The sequence below is a fragment of the Dasypus novemcinctus genome, chromosome 3, assembly GCF_030445035.2.
Source record: "Dasypus novemcinctus isolate mDasNov1 chromosome 3, mDasNov1.1.hap2, whole genome shotgun sequence".
NCBI lineage: Eukaryota > Metazoa > Chordata > Mammalia > Cingulata > Dasypodidae > Dasypus > Dasypus novemcinctus.
The window spans coordinates 47,141,663-47,166,539 of NC_080675.1; the positions used below are offsets into that span (position 1 = coordinate 47,141,663).

The 24,877-nt window shown below is 40.4% G+C and overlaps 1 protein-coding gene across 1 annotated transcript in view; it reads right to left on the minus strand.

The window, feature by feature from the left end:
• Positions 1 to 881: 881 nt before the first annotated feature.
• The window catches only part of RHOJ (ras homolog family member J), a 95,619-nt gene continuing 71,623 nt past the window's right edge, over positions 882 to 24,877 (minus strand). Inside the window, exons 2-5 of the mRNA XM_004455330.5 lie at positions 23,688 to 23,746; positions 13,148 to 13,312; positions 10,672 to 10,767; positions 882 to 3,037 (exon numbers count right to left, since the gene is read on the minus strand). Coding sequence (XP_004455387.1) covers positions 2,891 to 3,037; positions 10,672 to 10,767; positions 13,148 to 13,312; positions 23,688 to 23,746 — 467 coding nt within the window. The 3' untranslated portion in view covers positions 882 to 2,890. The remainder of the gene's footprint in view (positions 3,038 to 10,671; positions 10,768 to 13,147; positions 13,313 to 23,687; positions 23,747 to 24,877) is intronic.

Consider the following 24,877-nt stretch of genomic DNA (forward strand, 5'->3'; position numbering starts at 1 on the left):
TGCCATGAAATGGGGAATAAGTGATTAATTTGATGGAATAACATTAACTCATTGTAGCAGTTTGATATTATTGATGAATTGCAAAAAGAAATATTGGATTATGTTTGTAAACTGATCTTCTCCTCTGGGCATATTAGATTATATTAGATTCATAAGTTTCCTTGATTAAGTAATCGTGTAAACCCCTTGTGCCAGTAGGGTGTTGAGTCCCCACCCTTTGGTGGGTGGGGACTCACAGATAAAAGGCATGGCAAAGGACAGAGTTGAGGGCTTTTAATGTTGGAGTTTTGATGTTGGAGTTTGATGCTGAAGCTGGAGCCCCAAGGGGAGAGACAGAGCAATTTGCTTGATAGTCCACAGCCGACCTTGTGGAGAAAATAGAAGAGCTGAGCCCAGAGGAACCCAGGAAGCCTGAACCCTCTCAGATGTCAGCAGCCATCTTGCTCCAACACATGAAAATAGACTTTGGTGAGGGAAGTAACTTATGCTTTATGGCCTGTAAGCCTGTAAGCTCCTACCCCAAATAAATACTCTTTATAAAAACCAACCAGTTTCTGGTATTTTGCATTAGCATCCCTTCGGCTGACTAATACATTCATTTAGGTTTCTTTGTCCTTCATGGTTTTATTCAGTAATCAGCTCTTAAGATCTCTAAGAATCTGTGCTTCACCCAGGAACTGACAGGCTCTATCCATGTTCTGTGGACAAGTTAGTTCCTATGGCCCACTGAGGGAGGTGATGACTTGAGGATCTATTTGCTTGTTGAGTAGACACATCTGGAAAATTCTCCTTGGTGAAACAGCATCCTGTTCTCAATTTTTCTTCCATGTCAATGAAAAATGAGGACTAACCCATTAGCAAGACATAATTATGCAACAATGTAACAAAATTGGCCAATAGCATTTATTATGGGACTATATGCACTTTACTATTTGAAAAGGATGAATTCATAACTTCTGTGGAGTTCACACATGGTTGAGGTCAATTTATAATAGCAGACATTTCTTGTTTTCTCTAAATGCCAAGTTTTGACTAACAAATCCCATTTTCTTTTAGGTTGTGGAGTGTGTGTGTATGCGTGTGTATGTTTAAGAGAATGGTTGGCAATTAAATGGGAGAGATATGAAATAAAACTTGAAATAGGAAGAAGGGAAAACACATTTCAGAAATTCTAAACTAACAAACAAAAGCAAAAAAGTGTCATGGAAGGTTTTGCTAGAAAAATACCAACATTATATATTTCTTTGCTTTATGTACTTCCTCCACGAACAGAAAGGACTAGAAAGACTGGATTTTTCCAACAGGAGTTGGACTCCAGAAAGTCTTAAGCTGAAATTGCTGTAATTTCTTGCTGTAAAACAGCACTGTCCTTATGCAATTGAAATAAAAAATTAAGTGTCTACTTGGGTATTTTCAGGATACATATAAGCAAATAAGACTAATTAAAAGCCCCCAAGGCCTTTAATTAAAAACAAAAAAGTAACTCTATGATACAAGAATTCCTGACTGTTCGGGAGATTTGTATAGAAATGGCAGATGATTCCTTACTAGAAGCTTTTATTTCCCCAAGGCCAAAGTTCCTGTTTTATGAATCACATCATTCTGGAAGGCAGGGAGTAAATAGGTCCAGAGGGTGGTATCCACTGATCTAGTCCCTAAAAAGACATTCAGAATAATGAGTCTAGGAAATAGAGAGAGGCACTATTTTAGTACCAGTTGTATTTGAAAAATTTCATTTCCATGGAATGGGGGATCACACAGGACAAGTTGAGAAGCACTTTCAGTTGAAGCAAGTGGAAGAACAGAGATACTTTACTTGAACTCTGGAGACATTTAAACACTTGCTTCTCCATGCCCAATGGCCAGATCCTTCTTTTAGATCTGGTAATGACTGGGGAAAGCAAAAGGAGCCAGGCACAGGAGAAGGGGTAAAATCATGGAAGGAAACGGTATGCAATGGGGAAGGGAGGGAACAAGAAAATTCACTTTGTCAAATAAAGAATAATCTAAAAGATGGGTCCTGACACACTCTTTCCCACAATGTTTGAATAAAAAGCAGAAATCCTGTTTTCTTAAAGACATTTCATTTCTAATTTATCATAGCAATATAATATGGCAAAAAAAAAATCAGGCTACCCATCAACTTCAGCATTTCTAGGGTGACCTTTGGCAGAAATGTGGACCTGCAACAATCAGATGGCATTTTCTTTTAATCAGGTTCAAACATCATGGCTATTTCCACAAGGTTTAAAATTTTCTTGCTTCTTGTAGTCAGGCATTCAGAGGTACGTGTTGGTACTAATAGCTTTGGTAGAAACATACTGAAAATAGAAATTAATATAAATATCTTATTTTTTGGGCTAATTTAGTGTGAATTTATAAGGCCTGAGTAAACTGGAAATTAGCAAATTTCTTGAAATAATACAAATGAGTGCAAGACACATGGGTAGGATAGCAGAGTTAGAAAAAAAGGTTACTGTTGTAGTCCCATGTTTTGTAAAAGGCATCAAATAAGGCCACCAATACGGGAACTGAATTTCCCTTTTGATTTTCCTGTGATGATTTCCTACCAGCTTCATGCTCCCAGGAGGAGAAGATGTAAAATGCAAGATGGCCTTTGACTTTGTTTCCGACGGGCTAGCAGCGGTCTGAAATCAGGTCTCAGCATTCTCATGGAGTGTGCAACGCGGATGCTTATGGCTGGTAGGGAGGTCGTGGCAGTTGGCTGAGTAGGATGCTGTGTTTAGGAGAGCTCCCAGGGTGAAGGAGCAAGCCTCTGCGTGAAGTGAATTCCTTTCTGGTCATGCCTCTCTTTTTGGCTTGAGCTTGGACCCAGAGATTGGCTGTCATTCTCACCCTTAGGTGGAGTGGAGGTGGGTCTCGAGTAACCTCAAATAATTGAGCAGCAGGTGTGGCACTCGGAGCAGCGTTTCTTCTTTTTCTTGGGGTGGAAAATGGTGAGGATCGCTTCATCAAAAACTGCTTTGAGACCTTTCTGAGTCAGGGCTGAGCATTCCAAGTAGCACTGTGCTCCGATCTGAAATGCAAGTGAGAAAGGCATGAGATTCCACTGCACGGTGAAGAGAGAAAGGCACACTGGTATCAGCCCTTTACCCAGCCACAAATGGGCCCAAGAGTTGGTTTACCCTTTATCTTTTCTTTGGCATTTCAATTTAAGTCTGTTCTCCTAATTTTTTGTATTTTCATGTTTTTAGCATTCTTTTATTAGCAACAAATAGTTATAAGCAACTGATTCCAAAAATGACCCATAACCATTTATCCCAAATATACATATATAAACTATGTAGAAATATAAAAAATTAAGAGACCAGATTCAAAACCAATGATATGATTTAAATATATTTTATGAACAACAGGACTACATGATGTTATTTTTAATATCCTCTTATCTGTATGCAGAATGCATAAATCAAGTACAAGAGAAATGTATTTTCTTCCAAATGTGTAAAGGCAAGGTGTCAACTTGGTTGACAAAGCAAATAGAAAAAGCAGATGATACAATTTTTACAGGTTGTGCTTGATTAAAATGTGTTTCTGTAAGATATTTTTCATAAGAGTTTCAATATAATTTAAAAGGCATGTTTTAAAACTTTTTTAGAAAAAGCAAAATGTAAAAATAATAAAATACATTTACTGACAGAGGCATACTCTTTGCCAGTATATAATCTATGTGTATTTAAATGATAAAATATCATGTGGTTGCTTATGGACTTATTTTGAAGCTTTTGATGATTTCGTACTCTGATGTATTTGATGGTCACAAAATAGTGTGAGCAATATAGTTCAGGTCAGAACTATAGATTCTCATTTAAAAAAAATCACAGGTCAGTGCAGACCCTTCTTAGCAGTCAATTATGTGTGAAAGAGGGTTTAAATTGCTCACAAGCTCAGCATGAGCCAACAATATAATGTGTGCTTTTTAACATTAAGGACATCTGGTGAAATGCTTCTATTTTATGCTTCACGTTGTAATAATAATTTCGAAAAATTAAAGTAGATCCAGAAGAGAGTGGCTGGATGGTATGTTTCTGGAAACCAGGACAGATAAATGGCTAAAGCCTAGTAGCACACTCAGATCCCTATTAGGGCCAGAAGTTTATGTAATAAGTAAGGCAGGGCTGGTGCAAGACAAAATGGAGGGGTGGGGACTGTGGTGGACTGTAACGCTCTTGTCCCTTCTAGAGCTCAGCTTTAGACAATTGTTGCCAAGTAGAAATGTTGGTTCAGTATTACCCATCTTTATATTTTCTTCAAGAGGAGCAGGAAATGTGGACTCTTATTTACTATTTATTAATTTTTAAAACATTGTGTGGGCCAAACAAAATATTCATGTGGGATGTATTTTGCAGCAACCAGTCAGTTTGCAGTGTCTGGACTAATGGAATTTGTGGGTTAGCTTAGATTAGAGTGGGAACAGACCTAGAAGGCAAAGTGAATTGTTTAAAGGCACCCAATTAGGAAATGAAAGAACTGGACCTAGAATCTGGGTCTTCCGATTTGTGTTCTTTCCCTTGTTCCATGACAGCAACTGTGATCTTTATCATAACTCTCCAAGAAGCTGGTCAACTTGTCAATTAATGAAATGAGGTTGCCCACTCATTTGGAAGTCAATAGAAATTAAGAGCATAAAATAAAGTTCTGTTGTTGGTTGTATCCAGAAAATACTACCTAACTTTTCCAATGGACTTTGTGTTTTTTAATTAAGAATAAGTTACTGCATGAGTCAAAGGAACCTACAAAAGAAAAGATGTTGGATGTTGAAAATCTATTTTATGGCTTTCATTTTGCCAATGGTTCAGACTTTGGATTAGGAAATAACTTTAAAAAAAAAAGTTAAAAAAAAATTATTTCCCTGGGCCTTGTGGCTTGCTTGCTGTGTGCTGTGTCTATTCAGTGCGCACTCCTCTGTATTTTCACTTGTCTCCCTTTTTGTTGCATCACCTTGCCAAGTTGGCTCTCTGCGGTGCTTGCGGGCTGGGCGGCATTCCACGGCGCTTGTGGGCTGGTGGCTCTCTGTGGCGTGCAGTTGAGCCTACCTTCACAAGGAGGCCCCAGGATACGAACCCAGGACCTCCCTATGGTAGATGGGAGCCCAATTGATTGAGCCACAGCAACTTTCCCCAGGATATAACTTTTTTTATAATGTAAAACAGTTCAATACTAGAGAAGCATAAAAGGCAGAGACAATTTTCCTAATAATGTCATGGAATGTCACTTGTATTTTGGCATGATGTCTAATGTTTGACATGAACACGCATGAAAAGCACACCGATCTTGAAATATGAATGGCTGTCAGCAGTCATTCTGAAAGAGATACCTAGAATGTGCCGCGAGGCTGTACTAAGAGGACCATCTCCCCACTAATGATCACAAGCCTCAGGTTGTTGGAGTCTAGAAATTCCAGGAGAGCTGGGCTGAGCTCGGCTTACACATGGGGTTCTGTGACATTGGATCTGCTCAGGGGCAGGCACTCTTTCCTTCTTCCTCCAGAATGCTGCTGAGAATGTCAGAATTAGGCTTTTGATGATGCAGGAAGAGCCCTAACTTGCCTTTCTCAATTCAGATACTTCTGAAGATAATGAAATGGTAGATAAAGGCATTATTGTGACTCGGTTAATATGACATTATAATGTACAGATTAGTTCCAGGAAAAGTAGCAATCAGATTTTGGGTGTAATTTGGGAAATGCATGTGAGAAATAGAAGCCAGTGAAGATGTGGGTCTTTGGTTAATCACATACTGAGTGCTCTGAGCATGAGAGAAAAATTCATCCCGGTTCAGGGAAAAAGCACAGTCATGTTTAAAGCTTACTAAAAAATGATTTGTGCCTTCAAATATGTGAAATGGAAAGCTTTCTCAAGAAAATATGGCTTTTCTTACAGCAGCACCTTCATCTGCCTCTTGAAGCAAATATTTAGAATCAGTCTGTGCAAATTCAGAATTTGGGGATCCTTGTTTATGTACACATTAGCAATCTTGAACTTGCTTTACCAAATTACTTGTTTTCAAGAGAAAAATAGAGTTTGAGGAATATAAACTGAGAGAACACCTTCCTGATAATTTCATAGAAGCTAAAATTTGTTGTCTTGAAAGCTGGGAAATTTATCAGTGGTGTGTAAAGGACATAAAATTCCAACAAGAAGAAATTTAAAAAACCGACAACCCATCACCAGCATGATGGCTAATCAAGTGGAAGAAAATCTCATAATTCTTTGAGGTTATCTTGGTGGTGGTGGGAAATCTCATAGAGTAAGATTTAAAAAAAGGTATAACAGTATAACAGGAAGGAGTGAAGGTAAAACAGCCTTTCCAGCCATATGTGTGTCTGAGAGGGCAGCTAGATTGAACAATAATTCCATTTTGCTGAGCTAGAGAGCTACATTAACTCATTTAATCTTTACAAGAACCTTAGGAGATAAACCTATAATCACCCTCATTTTATAGCTTGGGAAACTGATGCCCGGAGAGGTTAAGTAACCTCCCTAAGGCCACACTGCTAAGACCATGGCAGAGACCTCAGCTTGTTTGCTTCCTGAGCCAAGGTCTTAACCGTTCTGCTGCACTCTTTCTGGCAAATGTAAAGAAACACTTAAAAGAGCAGAAATAATGAACAAATGGGAGAAGTTGTTACAGGCATAGTGAAGGCAGTGAGCCAAGAAGGGATGGAAAAATCAGACATTCCTTATAACTGGAGAGAAGAGATGTTAATGGAATAGAGTATGCTGATACCTAAAGAAACTGCTGGCATAGAGAAGTTATTTATTTCTTATTTAAGAATTAGGAAGATACACAAGGCAACGAGAGAGCCACGAAGAGGAAAAAGAACCAAATGGTTTGGGAGAAAAGTCCCATCCATATAAATTGGCATTATGATGAGATTGCTGACAGAGGAAAAGCATTTCTAGGCTGGATGGCTTTTTTAGTGATTTTTTGAACACTGTAAAGTGGAAAGCGCCAACTCAAGGGTGGGCAATGCAAATGCACTTATTGAATGGAGTGATGAGGATTGGGGCAAACTGTGGGTGGCATATGTTGTCTAAAAGTTAATGAGGAAGTGCTGGCTAGTGCTGCCAGATCTTATGATTTTTTGTTTTAGAAACCAGAAATGTGGCTACTTCTGTAGTTTCCAAATTATTAAATGTTGGCCACCAAATCACATCAAAAATCTCTGAACGAATGGACCCAAAACTTGTGGGTGAAATTTGGTCCATCATTTGCCGATTTGCTCCCTAAGTTCTCCAGGATGTCTTTGTACGTACTGGTCTCCTTATCTGGAGTTTTCCAGTCCCCAGTTGTGTCTCCCTGACAAACTTGTCCTTATCCTTTAAAATCTGGCCCACATATCACCTACACAAAAAACTTTGCTCTGCACCCTCCTTCCAGGAATCGGTTAGTCACTCCCTTCTTTCAGCTACCTTAGTGCCTTGCGCACATGCATTTATTGAGTTGCTCTGTTTTGGTGTGCTGTCTCCCTCTTCTCTGGGTTTCTGGGCCTCTTGATGGCAGTCTTTCTCTCCCTCACCTCTGGAACCCAGAACACTGCAGTGAAGTGAGTGATTTTTGGTGACCATGGGAGAAAGAGGAAATGGCCAGCACACAAAACAAAGAGGGTAACAATGACATTTTCAGTCAGGATTTAGGTGTTAGAGATTTCAGTTGATAAGGTAATTGAACATTAATCAGCAGGATTTTTGCAGCAATTTTATTGCTTTAAATCCCACCTGTGCATGTTAAAAACCCAGCAGGAAACGGGTGCTAAGCTGGAGAGTGACAACAATGAAAGGCCAAGTTGTACAAAGGCCCCCAGTGAAGAAGACGACAGGGGAGGGCAAAAAGAGACCAAAGACTCCAAAAAGGAAAAATGAAGTGTTATTCCAAGAAATACCTTGGGGAGTCCGAACTTAGGAATTTATGTTTAAGGCTTATTCCATTTGAGAAAGAGAATGTATGAAGAATTATAATCTTAAAACCAAAACGTAGCATAGCATCTGGCACAATTGGTTGTTGAGTGATTCAATTATTATCCAATAAATTCAGCGGCAATATGGACATATAAAAACATGTAAAAATTCGGAAAAATAGACTGAAGATTTTTAAGAAAACCGCTTTAGTGAAAAGAAGAGGGAGGAAAGCGTAAGAGACAACAATGAATATTTGTGATAAACTGATAAAAATACTTACATATTATAAATGTCATTGACTTTGTAGTGCAAAGAATTGTAAACATGTATGAAGTAAAAATGTTTTTTACAAATAAAATAATGCTCTTAGAGACAAAAAGGAGCTGAGAGATGATGAAAAATCTGAACTTATAAAACATATAAGGGATGGGGAGAATACGTGTATTAAAATAAGAGTCTTCAGGATATAAAAAGAGAGGCCCCAAAGCTAAGGATTTCTTTTCAGATTATATAGAGGAGGCAGGAGATGATGGTGGTAAATGCAGTTTCATATTGGGCTTTGCCGGTTTCTAGCTGTGAAACCTTAACTCTCTGAGCCTCAGTTTCCTGTAGGAAAGTGGTGATAATAATATACACACCTCATGGGGTTGCTATGAGGATTAATTAAGACAACGCATGTAAATGGCTTGGCCCCATGCCAAGCACATTGTAAACACTCCATAAATGCTAGCTGTTATAATAAACTACTTGACAGAAAAGCCAGAGAGTCGAGAAACTTAAAGCATCTCTATAATTACATGAATTGTGATGAAACAAGTTAAAATGTTACTCGGTTTTCTTCTAAATTGGATTTTGTGAGCTAAACATGATTCTCTCTGTATCTGAGAGCAGTTGCTAGGAGAAACTGGCAAAAGGCAATAAAGTGGTGAACTCAGCCATTGTTCCTAAAATAAGTATGAAATGAGATGGGAGGCTTTGGAACGACTTCTTTTCAGAGTGTAAAAAACAGCTTCCCAAAGGCAGAAGTAACACTGGGAAGCTGACAAAGATCACTGCAGAGATTCGGCCCAGAAGCAAGGGACCCAGAAACCAGGCTCCCACCAAAAGCTGCTGCTGACCCTATGGGACCTCCTGATTGTGAAAAAAGTATAGATAAGAACCACATAAAATTATTTATGGAGCGATATGTTTATGTACCTTCATGAGAAAATTTGAGGCTGAATGTTAAGCAGAAGGTGGAAAAATCTATAGACATGTACCCATTTTACTGGAGGAAAAATACACAGTTAGAGAGGACAGTTTAGTACAATGATCAGGTGCACAGGGGGTGAGATCCAGAGACCTGGATTAGAATTTTTTGACTTTATTTTTATTGGCTGTGTGGACTGGACACATTAATCTCCCTGACTCTCTTCTTCACCCATAAAATGAGACAAATACTCTCTACTTAGGAGGGTTATTATGAGGATCAAATGAGAGAGTTTGTAAAGCTCTTAGTATCCCAAGAACTCCATGAATGGCCAGGTTTAGCAGTGATGACATCACTATCAATGTCAATAATGTAAATATGTATGATATCAATCATAGGTAGGAATAAGTAGGAATGAGTTAAGTAGGAAATGCTCAGTGTCTCAAGATTTTGTGAACTGTTTGCATGCATTACACCCATCTGAACATCATTGTATTTAATTCATTTTAATTTTTAGTGTATCATACTTAGCTTTGATGCCTATAAGCAAGTTTTAATAAGATAAATGCATACATTTTGTTACTGAAGAGTTTGTAGTTCATTTTATTCTTGATCAGCTTAAAGAGGATGACTCCTAACTCTAACTGCCTGGGGCTTGCATTTTCTAAGGTTTGTTACTTAGAAGGTAAAACAGAAATGTCTAAAATTGCTGATGCTGGGTGGAAGAATTTGTGACTAGATCAATAAGAAAGTGGATTCAAGTCATGGAACTCTGATTTTATAAGCCTCCTCATGCATAAAGTGCTTATATCCTTTTCTGCCCATTTCCGTGCTGCTTTGTACTTATTTTGGTGCTAATGGGGAGACAAAGATTTGGTGTCTGGCAAACACTTTTTAAAATGTTTCCCCAACAAAAATCACTCTTCATGTGAAGCTCTCAAGAATAAAGTAAGTTTTGTGAAAACAGTTCCAGCTGTGAGCAAGTTGTTATTATCTGCCTGACAGCCACTTGGATTTGCTAGCTAGTTACTTCTGGTCTATGTTACTCTTCCAGATGCTGTTTGTGACACAATCCTGCCTTTCTAAGTGGCTATTCATTATATGATGAGAAATATTGAACAAATATAACCCTACCAGATGCTAATCTAAGTTTCTCCCAAGAAAATCACAAAATGCCCCTTATGGGGTCATTTAAATGAGTTACATTGATAATAAGCAGTGAGATTTACAAATATCCACCTCATGACTCCCTTTATTCATACTAAACATGCAAGTGGATGTTCTAGAGGTTGCTAACTCAAAGAAGTGCTTCAGCTGTTTAAATTCACCAAGTTTCTTTCATAATGAAAAACAGACAAGGCCGGTGTACAAGAATGCTGACCAAACGGCCCCTTGCAGCTTGACTGCAACAGAGGGGAGAATATGAAACAGAGAGAAGATTCTAAACATACTGCACTTTAAAGCAAAATCCTAAGTAGCTCACCCATTCCAAATCATTTGTTTGTCACACACCAAACTCTTTCAGCATACATTTAAAATGAAATTCAAAGTCAACTGTACCGCTTTTGCAAGTTTCACACCATGCTCGTAAGTGAGAGGTTTCTCTTTCATATACAGCAAACGGGCCAAGGTTTTGGGGTCATCACGAAGGTCAATCTGGCAAAAAAGAACAAAAACAAAACAAAACAAAACACAAAAATACCCACCTATGGGATAAGCTCATTTATTTTTTCCGGCCTTACCAAATATTTTAAACTGTGATATAAAGACTTCCCCCCCCTTCATGTTAAACTTTATTTAAGGAAGCACATACATGCCTGCAGTATGCTTGAAAAAGTAAAGTGGTTTCTTTTTAAATGAATCCACCAGGCTTTCCTTATTCTTTCCTCTTTAAAGCAGTTACTCTGGGAGGCTGGGAACTTATGATTCATTGCTGTCTCAGATATTTTTGAAATTTCCTATTTATTTCTAGACCTACTTGTAGGATATACAAGATAATCCTTCTTATTACCTTTTTTTTTTTTTTTTTTTTTTAAAGATTTATTTATTTATTTAATTTTCCCCCCTCCCCTGGTTGTCTGTTCTTGGTGTCTATTTGCTGCGTCTTGTTTCTTTATCCGCTTCTGTTGTCGTCAGCGGCACGGGAAGTGTGGGCGGCGCCATTCCTGGGCAGGCTGCACTTTCTTTTCACGCTGGGCGGCATTCCTCACGGGCGCACTCCTTGCGCGTGGGGCTCCCCCATGCGGGGGACACCCTTGCGTGGCAAGGCACTCCTTGCGCGCATCAGCACTGCGCATGGCCAGCTCCACACTGTCAAGGAGGCCCGGGGTTTGAACCGCGGACCTCCCATATGGTAGACGGACGCCCTAACCACTGGGCCAAAGTCCGTTTCCCTCTTATTGCCTTATAGTGATACCTCATTTGATCCCAAATTATATTACCAAACTGGACATTATTTAATAGTATATTTTCTGGCTCTGGATGCATATATATATATTTTCTTTTCCAAATCAAATCTCCACTTTCAAAGGGAAGAAGATTTGCCACCTGTGAAGAAGATATTTAACAAATGTACAGCAGGCTCTGAAGGCAAGTCCCAAGGAGGAGTTTCTAAAGGGCTTTCTCAAGGAATAAACATTAACTTTTTTCAAAGATAGACTGAATTTGAAGATAACCTCTATGTTTGGATTGGTTGATAATTTAGATATTTTGGTTGCTTTAAAATCTCACTGTGTATGTGAACCCATGTATACATGAATGGGTGTGAATGTTGGCACAGAATGGCAAGTGTCTTAAAGAAAAAACTATGTATTTGTGTATTTGGGTCCCATTTATAAGCACATTGCCCAGCTGAATAGTTTTTTTTGTTTGTTTGTTTCTTTATGGACTTAATTGTTCAATCAATGTCCATCTTTTATTTTAAAGAGGCTAAAATCCCACGGATGTTTGAATGTCCCCTCACGCATTTTGGCAGCAAGGATCTAGTCTCCTTCAATATGATCAAACATTACTATCTGAAGTTTAAGGCCGAAGACTTCATTTAAATCAACAATTATCCTTCAGAGCAGAGACATTAATGGGACTTTCATTTATAGATATGCAAATTCTTCTGCTTTGTCTCTTTTTAAGTAAGCACACATACTGTGTATCAGTACATGTCTTCTCTAGGAAATATTGTTCTTTCCTTTATGTTTTTTCAAAATTTCTCTTTGTCAAATGGAAAATAAAAGCTGAGAAATATTGAAAGAAGCAGTATACATATGAAACAGGCAACAATAAGGCCCTTTAGTATTATTACATTCCTTTGCTTTTGGGATAGTCATTTGGATTTTTAAAAAGCCAAGTACAAAATCCATTAAAAATATAAATGGTTGGAACAGCCTTGAGTATATTTGTGTTTACTGTTGGAAATTAAAACTATGGAACTTTAGTAACTTTCAAAACACTTTAAAGATTTTTACAATCACAGGCTTGTTTATCTAGGACACCTGTTTTTAACTTCTTTTCTGAGCTCCAGAAGATGGAAGGGCTTAAAGGGAATAGAGAACAATGAATTTGTCTTCCTTGTCCAGGAGTTTATTAAGAAGTTCCTGCCCTATTATTGTGCCATTCTGAGCACCGGAGTCATTTTTACATTCACATTTTTTCTGTGACTTTAAAACAACTGTGGATTTCAGAAACATACATTAGGTAACACGTGCAATTAACGCCCTTACCTCAATGCCTGGGCTCAGGGCTGGGGTGGAGCTCAGGGCTGGAGAAGGGCGTCTATTTGAAAAATTGCTTTGTTATTAAAAAACAAACAAACCACTGAGCGCTTAATTTTTAAAGGCCATATCAAAGCTTCCTGCTTCATTTAAGATAGCTCTATTGTCTTTTCAACTATGGGCTAAGAAATCATGCACACCGTAAGAATGGCTGTTCATAGGATTCACATGTTGGAGACTTCTCCAGTGTTTGGTACACTATGACGTTTCTTACTTTTTTGTAGCCTGCCTCCCTCCTCTTCCCGCCCTCCCATTGCCCCTGTTTCAACCTGGGTCCCTATGAGGACGTAAGGCACGTGAGGCATGCAGTCCTTCAGCTCCGGAACCCACTCCTCCTGGACATTGTGGTAAGAGGCAGGATTTACAACGGAGAAACAGATCAAAAACACATCCGTGTTGGGATAGGAGAGCGGCCTCAGCTGGTTGTAGTCTTCCTGCGGGCAAAGCAGAGCAGAGCAGATAAGAGTTTACAGAACCTGGGTAAGGAGGGTCCCATGTGGTCCAGACATTCCACCACGGCGCACTGTGGCCCATGCCATCCCCCACCCTGGAAGCAGGTGGCTCCCTCCAGGACTGGAGATAGAAGGAACCGTCAGTCAGGAAAAAATCTTTTTGTGGTGTATGGAGATTGTTATCAATTGTCTCTTTTAAAGATGAATCTGTTTAAACAATTGTTTGAATACTTTATTAAGATGTAATTCACATGACAGAAAGTCCACCCATTTCAAGTATATCATTCAACAAGGATTATTGCAATTCTCCTGTTACCTTGGAATTTTGTTATATTGGATGTGGATTTAAATTAATAGGTCATTGGCTGAGATGCAGAAATCCTCTTGCTATACAATTTTTAAAAATTGTGTTTGGATTTAGTTTAGAATAAGCTGGTTCAAATGAAAAAGAAGAAATGTTGCCAAATTAGAGACCACGATATTTGAAGAAATGTATTGGGTGAGGGTTTAGAGATAAGACTTCAGAATTTGTTCTAAGTTTACCTAGGGGCTACAGTGTGGCCAGATAGGTAAAAAACCACATTAATGATTTTCTTCCTGAAGCCTTTTCAGACCAGATGTGTTCTGGTTGGAGAGTTCCTGGTTATACAGGATGTTTGTGGATCTGCTGTTTCAGTGGGAGATGGTAAAGACAAAATAAGACATTGATTATATCATCTCAACTTTGGGAAAATGCCAGGAAGGATCAATAGTATATAGGACAGTGTAAGGTAAAGTCTATTATTTCAATAGAAAGTTTTATATATTTTCCTAGAATTTAGAACACATAAGCCAAAAGTAATTTCAAGTATGTGTGTATTTTCTATTTTGTATTTTTACACATCCTGTTGACAGCTGAATTGTGTTCCCCTAAAAGATATGTTTAAACCCACACCCCCGGTCCTGTGACTGAGACCTTGATTTGAAAATAGGGTCTTTGAAGATATATTTAATTAAGATGAGGTCAAACGTGAGTAGGCTGGGCCCCAATGCAATATGACTGATGTCCTTATAAGAAAGGGAAATTTGGACACAGAGACATATCCACAGGGGAGAAGGCCCTGTGAAGATGAGGCAGAGATCAGAGTGATGTATTTGCAAGCCGAAGGTGTCACGGATTTCCAGGAAACACCGGAAGCTGGAGGAGGCAGGGAAGTCTTCTCCCCTGCAGGTCTCAGAGGGAGGGTGGCCCTTTGGACACTTCGGTTTCATACTTCTAAGCTCCAGAACTGTGAGAGAATGAATTTCTGATGTGTGAAGCCACCACATTTGTGATAGTTTGTGATGGCAGCCCCAGGAAACCAAAGCATACACTCATAAACAATACATGTGCATGTTCACATACGCCCTTGTACACCACATATATGCACACATGCATTCACACACGCCACACTGCACACACACATGCACATCACATGTGTGTACATGCTGTACATGCATAAGTGCAACCAAACTGATATGTTCATACTCATTGCAGACATGAGTACAAAGATGGATGATATAGCAACTCATTTATGAGGGCCCTGGCTACTCTGCCTAACATTTAAAACAATTATAAATCTCTTATTTGTTCATTGCAAAGTGAGTTTGTTTTTATCCCCTATGTGATCTCTAATCATTTTTCCTCTCTCTTCAGAGAGAACAATTACTTAGCAGTATCCTTCCAAACATGTTATATTTATTTACATATATAATACATTCTTAGTTTAAAAACATAGATTTTATAATACATATTGTTATACTTTTTACTTTTTAAAATGTAATATATCATGGATATTTTTCAACATCCACCTCAGCATCCTTCTACTATTGACTCTAATGGTGACTTTGTGTAAAGGGGATGCACACATGTGCACACATTTGTTTGTCCATATGACTGAAGCCGGTACTGATCTATGATTTAGTTACCTAAAGTCCCAGCACCTAGGGGTTCAGTGGGCATGGTTGCTACTATACCGCAGCTACTTCTAGGAAAGCCTAAGCAAAGTTTCAGCTATCTGAGGGGAAAAAATGCAATGCACAATGTCAAGGATGCTGAAAAATAGAATCTTTAAAAAAATAAATGTACAAAATGGCAAAGAATCGTCTGTTATTGTGACTCATTTACTACATTTCTATTAAAGCACACAACTGGGAGTTGGGTGCATTGTTGAACAAACACTGGCTATTCTGGGTAGTTGGGCCAGGTCTACTGGTTGCATTACGGCTGAAGTATGTCCATGTCCAGGTGTGTGTGGTGGGAAGGGGGCAATCCTTTCTTGGTACCACTCTCTCGTGCAACCAGCCCTGGAAACCAAATCCTCTCTCCCATGGTCTCTCTCTGCTCCTCTCCTTTCTCCTTGGGGCTTTCTTTCAAAGAGCAGCTGTGAGTCCCACTGGGAAGAAATCTCCTTTCCAGGCTATAATCTACAACTGGCCATGACAGTACCTCTCTCTGCCACTTCATCCTCCCACCCGGCTTGTCATATATGGAGCAGGGACCATGCTGATGTCCCCCCTCATTCTCTGCTGGTGTTCTTGTTCACAGTAAATGTTCCACAAGTGGTTTCTACTGACTAGAAGAAATGGGGTCTACAGTGACCTGCTAGTGGCTTTTCTGAGGTATGGACCATTCACTACAGTGGTTTTCATTAGAATCACCTGGGAGCTTTCAAAATATCTCCCTCCACCCCATCTCCACTCTGGGACAATTAAAACAGAATCTCTGGACTGAGAGACTGAGTATCTAGGAATTCTGATTTGTTTGTTGTTGTTGGTGGGGTGGGCCTGGAATTGAGAATAACTGATTTACATCATCATCATCACCATCATCTTCACCATCAGCTGGAGGATGTATCAAGGGCTCTTCAGTAAGGGCCAAGGTTTGTTTCAAGCACTTATATGCATTATTTTATTGAATCCTCACAATAGCATCGGAAACCTGGCACATCGATACGTTCACGTTATGGGTGAGGAAGTTAAGGTTTTAAAAAGTTTAGTAATGCGCCAATGTCACAGAGCTATTAAATATGAAGGTGGGTGTTTAGCCTGAGCTCAGTATTTCCTCTTAGTTTTGACTACATTATTTGATGGAGCTGAGACTTAAGCATTTTCTTAAACACAATTATCATGGAATCTTAATAAAGACTCATGCTTTACTTTAAAATCTTGTTCCAGCTTGGGTTTGAAACAGAAAGCTCCCAAGTCCGGCTGGCCGTCAAGAAATCATTTTTTTCCTTCTCAAAAAAAAAAAAAAAAAAAGAAAAGACTCATGCTTTAGCCAGCGTTCTAAGAAATGTTAGACCAAGGGATGTATTGTTCCCTGGCTTGCATTGGCTTGCACCTACCACCAGATGGCAGCAGATACTGGATATTTTAGACTTCAAAGGGAAAAAAACACAAGAGTCTGGAGACATGTCAGAGTAGACAAGGTAGGAGCAAATAACTGGGAGTCTGAAGGTTCATATTTATTTGACTCTGTACCCAGCAGGTGTCAAAGAAATTCCTGATCGAAGCTCTGCTTACATTACAGAAAGTTGGGACGACCATGGGTTGCTGGGTTGACAGTGGGTGGGAAGGTGAGAGAAGTTGTTTTTCTGATAATTTGCATTCTCTTGCAGCAGGAGCTACCACCTTGGAGTGACTGCCTCTTGTGTCAGTCGTGGGTTAACTTTCTCTGTATTCTGGACGATCTTCTGTGACAAACTTGGCCTTGCTGCATAATGTCATTAAGACAGTTATTAATTTCCTACTAATATCTAGCTCTATTAAGGAATATATACATATGGCAGATCAGAATTGGAATGCCATTGGAGAAAGAAAACAAAAATACATGAAGCAATTTGATTTATATGGCAGCGAGACAGGTGAGGTTTCTGTTGCTCTTTGTTAGCCAATCTGAAAATGGAATAATGTAGAGTATTTATCTGACTGAATTTGAAAAATACAAATTTTGAGGCTGGGAGGGGCCTTAGAGATCAACTAGTGCAATGGTTTCCAAAGTCCAGCAGCATCCCCATCTCCTGGGAGCTTGTTGTAAGTCACGTACGGATTTCCCGAATCAGATACTCTGGTGGAGGGGCTGCACCATTAGGCTTACCAAGTCCTCCAGGAGCTTCTGGTGTAGCTCAAGTTTGACAATCACCAGTGTTCTTCTCTCCTTCCCCTATCTGGTTTTATAGTTTAAGAAACCAAAGTTTAGACAGATTGTGTGATTTAGCTGGGATCACTGAGCAAATATACCTTCAAAGGCTTGTACCTGGCCTGGTAGAAGCTCCTTTTAGCTTCCCTTTGCTATTGGCTGTAGTTATGAAACATGGCAGCGGATTTGGGATTAATAAAAGGAAGTATCTTCTCAGGGCCATGGGTGGTGGGAGGTTGGGGAATTTGAATTTGTACCAGCTGGTAACGTAAATTTTGCAATGGAGTGTGCGTTTAGCCTCGGTCAGATGCCCACATGTTGAGATGCTGTAAGGGGGCTGTGAGGTGATACGTGACCTGGATGGCATTTGAGGCCCCTTCCAATTTTGAAAGTGAGAACGGAAGACAGGTGTTAGTGTGCTTTTTGAAGAGATAGTTTCTTTTGTTTCACATTTTTGTTTAAATCTAAAAGCGTGACTTGAGTGGGCTTGGGAGGGCTAAAGCAGACACAGGCTGGGGTCTGGTGGGGTCAGGGAGGGAGGGGTTTGGGACAAGGTAGGTTTTTGAGTGCTTTCCACCCAACTTCACTCTGAAGGCAGGAGAGTATTTGGTTTGAGGGTGGACCTGGCACTTGGGGGTGATGATGATTAATAACTAATCCTCGGTTCTAAATCTATCCTGGAACAGCTGCAGCCTGATGGCAAGTAAGTGAAAGCCTTAGACCAGTGCTTCTCAGACATTATCTGTCTTGTTAAACATGTAGCATCTAATTCAGTAGCAGGTCTGTCATGAGAGCTGGGAATCTGCATTTTAACAAGTACCTAGTTGATGTGACCCTGCTGGTTCAGAGACTCCATTTTGGGTGGCAAGGAGAGTTGCATTTAGCACTCCTTTCCACCACCCATTAAATTGGAAATAGAATTCTGTTTCCAGGTTCTCTCGGATTTAGTGACATCCATCCCAAATTTTCTAGTACAAGTCTCACTTTCTTATTCTCCTATAAGAATGCTCATATTTATCAGGCTTGGTTTGGAAACTGTACCACATGTAGCAGTGGAACACAGTGCTTCTGAGCAAGGGCTCTGGAGACAAACTTGTGGTTAGAACTCCAGCTGTGCTTGTGACTACGGCGGGATCTTGAAAAACTTCTCTCTGCCTCAGTAAAACAAGGTTGATAATAGTACTGGCCTCATCGGGTGGTTATGAAAATATTATCATGTTAATAATTGTAGGCCACTGAGAGCAGTATCTTGCATACAGTACTTTAGTGGTTCCCCGTCCCATATCAACAACAGCTGCAGTTTCCTGCTCTGTTTCTGTACCTTCGTTGGACACCAGGGCTGAATTCGGAATGACGTTTTTCTAAACTGAGTAGGGATGAGACCTAAATGTTTCCAGATTCTGATTGTCTCTCTGAATCGATGATCAATGTCCTTAGTTCTTTTTTCATATGAAAGAAGTGAGATTGTGCCTTAAGGTTACTTTTACCAAAAATGCCTCATGTGTGCAAACGTCTTCCTAATCCTACAAGTCGCATACTTCTAAAACCACATCAAGTCTTGTGTGAGCAAGGAAGTTTGAGTTGCTCCTAGGGGAAAAACATTTGTTTTGAGCTTTTAGGCAAACTTTCTGAACAGGGTTGATGCCAGATCTCGTGCTCCAGATGGCTCTGTCAGTTCAGCCAACAGCAAAGGGGAAGGCTTGTGTCCTTCCAAGTTGACCCTGAAATGCCGTAATGAACCCCAGCTGTACTTGCCTCCCAGCCTCTGTTCGCACGCCTCTTCAGACCTTGGAGGAGAAGAGGGCTTTGGATGTGAGGGCAGGGTGAAGATGTTTGCATGCTGAGTGATGACTGCAGCTGATGTCCTTCCCGCACCTACTCTCCCATGGTCACTGGTGACACCTGAGCTACTGTGGCAGGGACAGACCGGATTCTGTGCTTGCCCACGTGCCAAGAGCCCCCTATTCTGTGGGGCTCGTGTTCAGAGAACTCTGGGGTTTACCCTGCTGAGAAATCCTGTTCCTGGCTAGTCGGCCGGTAGGCTGCACCTGGCCTTTGACACCAAGAGATGCTCACTCCTTCCTGGCAGGACTGCTAAATGCCACTTGCACACATGTTGCCTTCGAGATAAGCTTATCCTGGAGTTTGGTCTGAGAGGCCACACTGTGAGCAGGGCTTTGTCCACACCCCTGTCCGGGCAAGCGTCCTGTGAAAGAAGGATGTGAGGAGTCTCAGTCCCGTGGCTGGTCCACGCTAGGTGGCTGCCGTGGAGTGGGAGGGTGCCTGGCTCTGAGCCGTGACCTGGGAAAGACCCCACTCCAGTCGGGCATTCCTCAGCCAGGGAATGCTCAGGATTTGCCACACCACCCCTGCTCCTGCATCCCACTCTCTACACAGTTTCTCCCTTGTACTCTAAACAAACGGGCCTATAAGTACGTCATGGAAAAGTCTGCTCTGGGACTGTTTTTATAGTGGAGCCAAAGAGCTGAGGTCTAGAAATCCCTTTCAGAGAGCCTTTCAGTAACACACTACTATGGACATGTGGCGTGCAGGGGGAGTTGGCACGACTTAAACAGATTTGGCTCGCAAGCCTTTCCTTATTGCCTCCCCAGTGCGATCTGAGGGTTAATGTGCAGAGTTGCTCTGAGAAAATTCTCTCACTCCATTGCCTAACCCAGTGTTTGGAATTCTACCTAATAGATGAATCAGAGTTCTGAAGACTCTTTATTTTTAGAGGACTCCACTCAAAGGGCAAATATTAGTTTGTTTCAGGGCTTATGGGGGGGTGGGGTGCGGAACTAATGGTTAATAGTAGCTGCCATGTGTTGGCAGTTTATGTATATGCACTCCATTGTAATCTGTCTTCAGTAAATGTTTGGCCAGATTGTTTGAAGAAGTGGGAGCATTTCTCCGGCCAGGGCTGGCAGGGCAGCAGTGGTGTCCAATGCAGACCAGATGCACCAAAAGTGGAAGGGAACCAGGTCAAAGGATTTTTGTCCAGAGCTGACTTCGAGGGTAGAGATAATGAGTTCTCACCACTTTACCTTTCAGAACGCATTTGCTTCTTGAGGTTGTTTTGGCCAATTCCTACCCACAGTCAGCTCAAGATAAAGATGAGGGGCACTGCTCGTTGGTTTATTCATGTAAGGAAATTGAATTTTTCTCAGAAAGACACACAGCTGAGGCTGGGTTCAGAGACTAGTTAATTTTCTGTTTGTGGTTTAGGACTAACCAATTGGTTTTTAGATCCTTTCTCTCATTAGTATCTCTGGCCAAAAGAGAATATTTTTGAATTAGTAATGGATGTTCCTTGGGTATTTGCAAGGGTATTGCTAGAGAGGGACAGATTGTCTTACCTATGGGTGGGAATGAAAATTTTGGGACAATGCCTCTAAAGTAAATTGGTTACAGCGCCTTTTTGGCAGAGTCCTAGAACCATGGGAACTGAGTTAATGGTTATTTTCTATTGTATCCCCCTAACTTTAGGAGCAATGCTTCAACTACCAAAAGACTTCTAGAACAGTGCTTTTTAAATTTTAATGTGCAAACTAATTGCCTGGGGATCTTGTTAGAATGAATTTTTGGATTCAATAGGCCTTGAATGGGGCCTGAGATTCTGCATTCCCTAACTAGCTCCCTGGTGATGGAAATGCTGCTTGCTGCTCAGTGGACGACACTTTCTGCAGCAAGGTTCTAGAACAGTAGTTCTCAAAGTATGGTCCCCAGTGTGGTTCCCAGGTCAGCAGCAGCAAGAAGCACCAAGGAACTTGTTAGAAATGCAAAGTTTTGGACCTTACTCCAGATCCATATAATCAGAAGCTCTGGGGAAGCCCAGCAGCTGGGTTTTAACAAGTTTTCCAGGTAATTCTGATGAATGCTCAAGTTTGAGAACTATTGTTCTAAAAAATGAGTTACATGCCATCATTTAGTGTAACACATTCCAATATTTAACAATCCTTTACTGATGAAAGTTCTCCCTTGGGTCTAGCCTCAAATCCTTCTTGCTTAATTACACCTGTAGTCTTTCTTGAAGTTATCTCGTCCCCCCTCCCCCCATCCTAATCATAGCACTTTAGGGCTAAAGGAATCTTAAAATGGGCCTGATTCTTTTCCCCCATGCTTTATGCTCCCCTGTGAACCTTGTCCACTTCTAAGCTTTCAAAGTAGTGGATGGACAACATTAAAGTGGAAGTTAAGTTGGAGAAATACCAATAGCCCATTTGTTGTTACATATTATCAATGTTTATCACTTTCTCCCATGTCAGAGGTTTGGGCCATTCTGCTTTCTGGGGTTTCAAGATATTTTTACAATGCCGTGTAGCTTTAGCTCTTTTGCTAGTATCATCTCAAATTTAAAAAATAAAAGGCAAAGCAGGAGAAAGAATAAATAAATTCAAAGGGCTTTCCAGCAGTTTGATTGGATTTGAAATTAAATAGAGGTCTGGGGATGCTGTTCTGGGAACAGTTGTGTTAGAGAAGCCAGCGACTGTCGAGGATTGCCGCAGGGGGGCAAGCGCTGGGCAGGCAAGAGGATCACAGAGCTATTTTTTAGAAGGCAAGGGAAACATGAAAGGCTGCAGTCATGAAATAATCCTTTCTGTATTAAACTTTTTAAAGTGAATTATATTCTGAAAACTTGACTATGGGAAAGAAGAGTATAAACCGATGGCCTTGTCTTTATTCCAGGCTGTGGGTTCCTAATGAATGGGGGACACCCCAATGATTGTATGACTGTGTCAGAGCAGGCAGACTTCAGCCCAAAGAGCAGGATACTCCTGTTGCTGGAATGCTCTCTGGCGGAGAAGCAGCCAAGAGTGAATTGCGAAGGGCCTGCACCTTAGCTCAGAGGTACCTAACTGATTCTCCTATTTGGGCACCTGGGGGCATCCTTTCCCAGGGGTATGTCTTAATGTTGATGTGAGGGGGTCTCTTCCCCTCTCCAGTTCATGAGTGTAGTTTGGGAAAAAAAAAAACAACCCAGCCTTTCGCCAATCAGAGGAAAGTGAATGCTCCTAGGAGTCTTGAGTCAGGTGCTTGATTTTCCAGGTCCCCCCTGCCTTAGTCTGCCCGATGCCAGCTTTTGATGCCCCCCATATTTTATATGGAAGACTTTGCAAATGGATGCAGAAAGCCCAAAGAGAATTCCATTTATTTTTATTCTAGGAAAGAGCTTTCGAGTAGAGCAAAAAGGCATATCCCCAGATGACTGTGAAAAAAAGGCTGCGACAAATGCATAACTACAAATAACGACACATAATGATTACCTGGAAACTCACAGTGTGAAATAGCGTGGTCAAATGTTCATTCCAAAGGACTCAAGATGTATGAATTTGGACAGACTGAACAGCCTGCTGATTTTGACCTAAGTAAATGACCCAAGACATATGGTAACAAAAGCTCTATCCAAGAAATTGGGCCAGAGCCACCAATTGCTTAACCGCTTCCTTTCCTCCAACCCAGGAACTTGTAACATGAGAAACTTTTCTTAATGGAGTGTGGCGTGCTAGGAAAAACAATCAAAGGGCTAAATGATAAAGTACTGAGGGTTCTAGTCCATTGGTGCATGTTATTGATTGGCCAGGCTCTCCAACATGAAGAAACGTTCTGGCAAAGTGAGAATATTTCAAGAATTACACAGAATTTAGAGTCAACACCCAGTTATTTGGGGGTTGACCTTACCTTTTGGAAAACATCCAGGATCCTGGCTTTTCCTCCTTTCAACACTTAATCCATCTTCTTCTTACCGCTCCAACCCTGCCCCTTACCCACAATCTCTTTTTGGACCTTTTCACAGCTCCTTAGGTGACTCATGTAAAGGGCAGGGGCAAGAAAATAACATGACAGAAATGGGTAAAATGAAAATATTATGACATTGACTCTTTAATCCTAGATATATAATAGGTTTGGGTAGGAGGAAATAGAAACTTTGGGTTATTTTGGGGCCATTGGTAACCACCAGTCTGTCAGTGAGAGAATATTTACCTGTCAGTGAGTAATGTAGTGATTTAGTTCTTTGGCACTTATACATTTTTTAAGAAATATTAAGGTTGTATTTTTGGTTGCCATTTAGGTAGACAAATTTACCCCCAAATGATCAGGTTGGGTGTTAGTTTCTTAGAAAGGCCTCCATATGTCTAGCCAAATGGACACTCTCCCCCTTCTTTAAATTCCTAATAAAGCAAGATAATGAAAATGTACCTGTCCGGCGGTGTCATACAGTCCGAGCAAGTGTTGCTTGCCTCCCACTGTCACAGTAACTATGGGAGAAGAGAAGAGGAGAGTCCATAAAGCGCAAGCTTCAACCCAGGCCCTTCACATTTCCCAATGGCAACATCTCCCTGGGCAGTGAGGATAAGCATATGCCTCACCCATGTAGATTCTAAACCAAGCTGACAGCATGATTTCCAAATGAAAGGCGGCCTTGGGCAGCAGTGAGAGCAGATGGGCTGAGCCGCATCCAACTTTCTCAACAGAGATGAATATTACTGGTGCTGCTAGGTACTCCGTAGGCCGCTCGCTGATCCTTATTAGGCCCTTGAAGATCCAACTCCTGAAGGAAAAGGATGCTGGACCCCTTTCCAGCCAAGTTTATTTTCGTCTTTTGTTTGGTCAAAGCAACCTTTCAGGATACAAAACTGTGTAAGCAACTTCTCTGTTAGAAATCTCTCTGCTTTCATCTATCTTTGAAATGTTAATAAAACCCCTGAGAGAAAACAAAGAATCTTAGCCCACCTGCATATTTTATAGTCCATAAAACAAAGAAAATAATTTAAAAATTTTGAAGTTTTAATTAAATATTCCCATGCTTTAGCTCAACTGATTTATTACGATTTTGAACCTTCGTTGAAGACAGAAATGTTGTGTAGGTTCAATTTCACATACTTACAGGGGATAGAGTGAAAACTAGAAAGCTTGATTTACCCAGCAGACTTCCTACCCTGCCAAGCAATTGTGCCTGAAAGTGAGAACAAATGCAGGATTGTCAACCATTCCATATATGTCTGGAAATGAAATAAAATCTCAACTTTCAATTGAGACTGAACAGATTAAATGCAGGAAAATTCTCTTCATGAATGGAAAGGAGAACTTTAAGTTTCCAAAGAAATAATTCTCTTTCTTGAAAAAGGAAATAGAATATGAAGGACAATGTGATTTTCCCCCTAGGTGAGTTTAAAAAAGAGTACTAAGGCAATACAAAGATGATTTTGGAATGAAAGAAATTGAATAGCAATCTTGTATAAGCATATCTCTATCATATGCCAGCCAAATTCTTTAGTCTTGTGCTCAGAGTTGCTGATTTAGTGCTCATTTTAGTTTTATTTATTTTCAGGTTCACTCCCCAGATACTGGGAACTATATTTCTTTTTAAATTTTTTTTATCTTTAAAT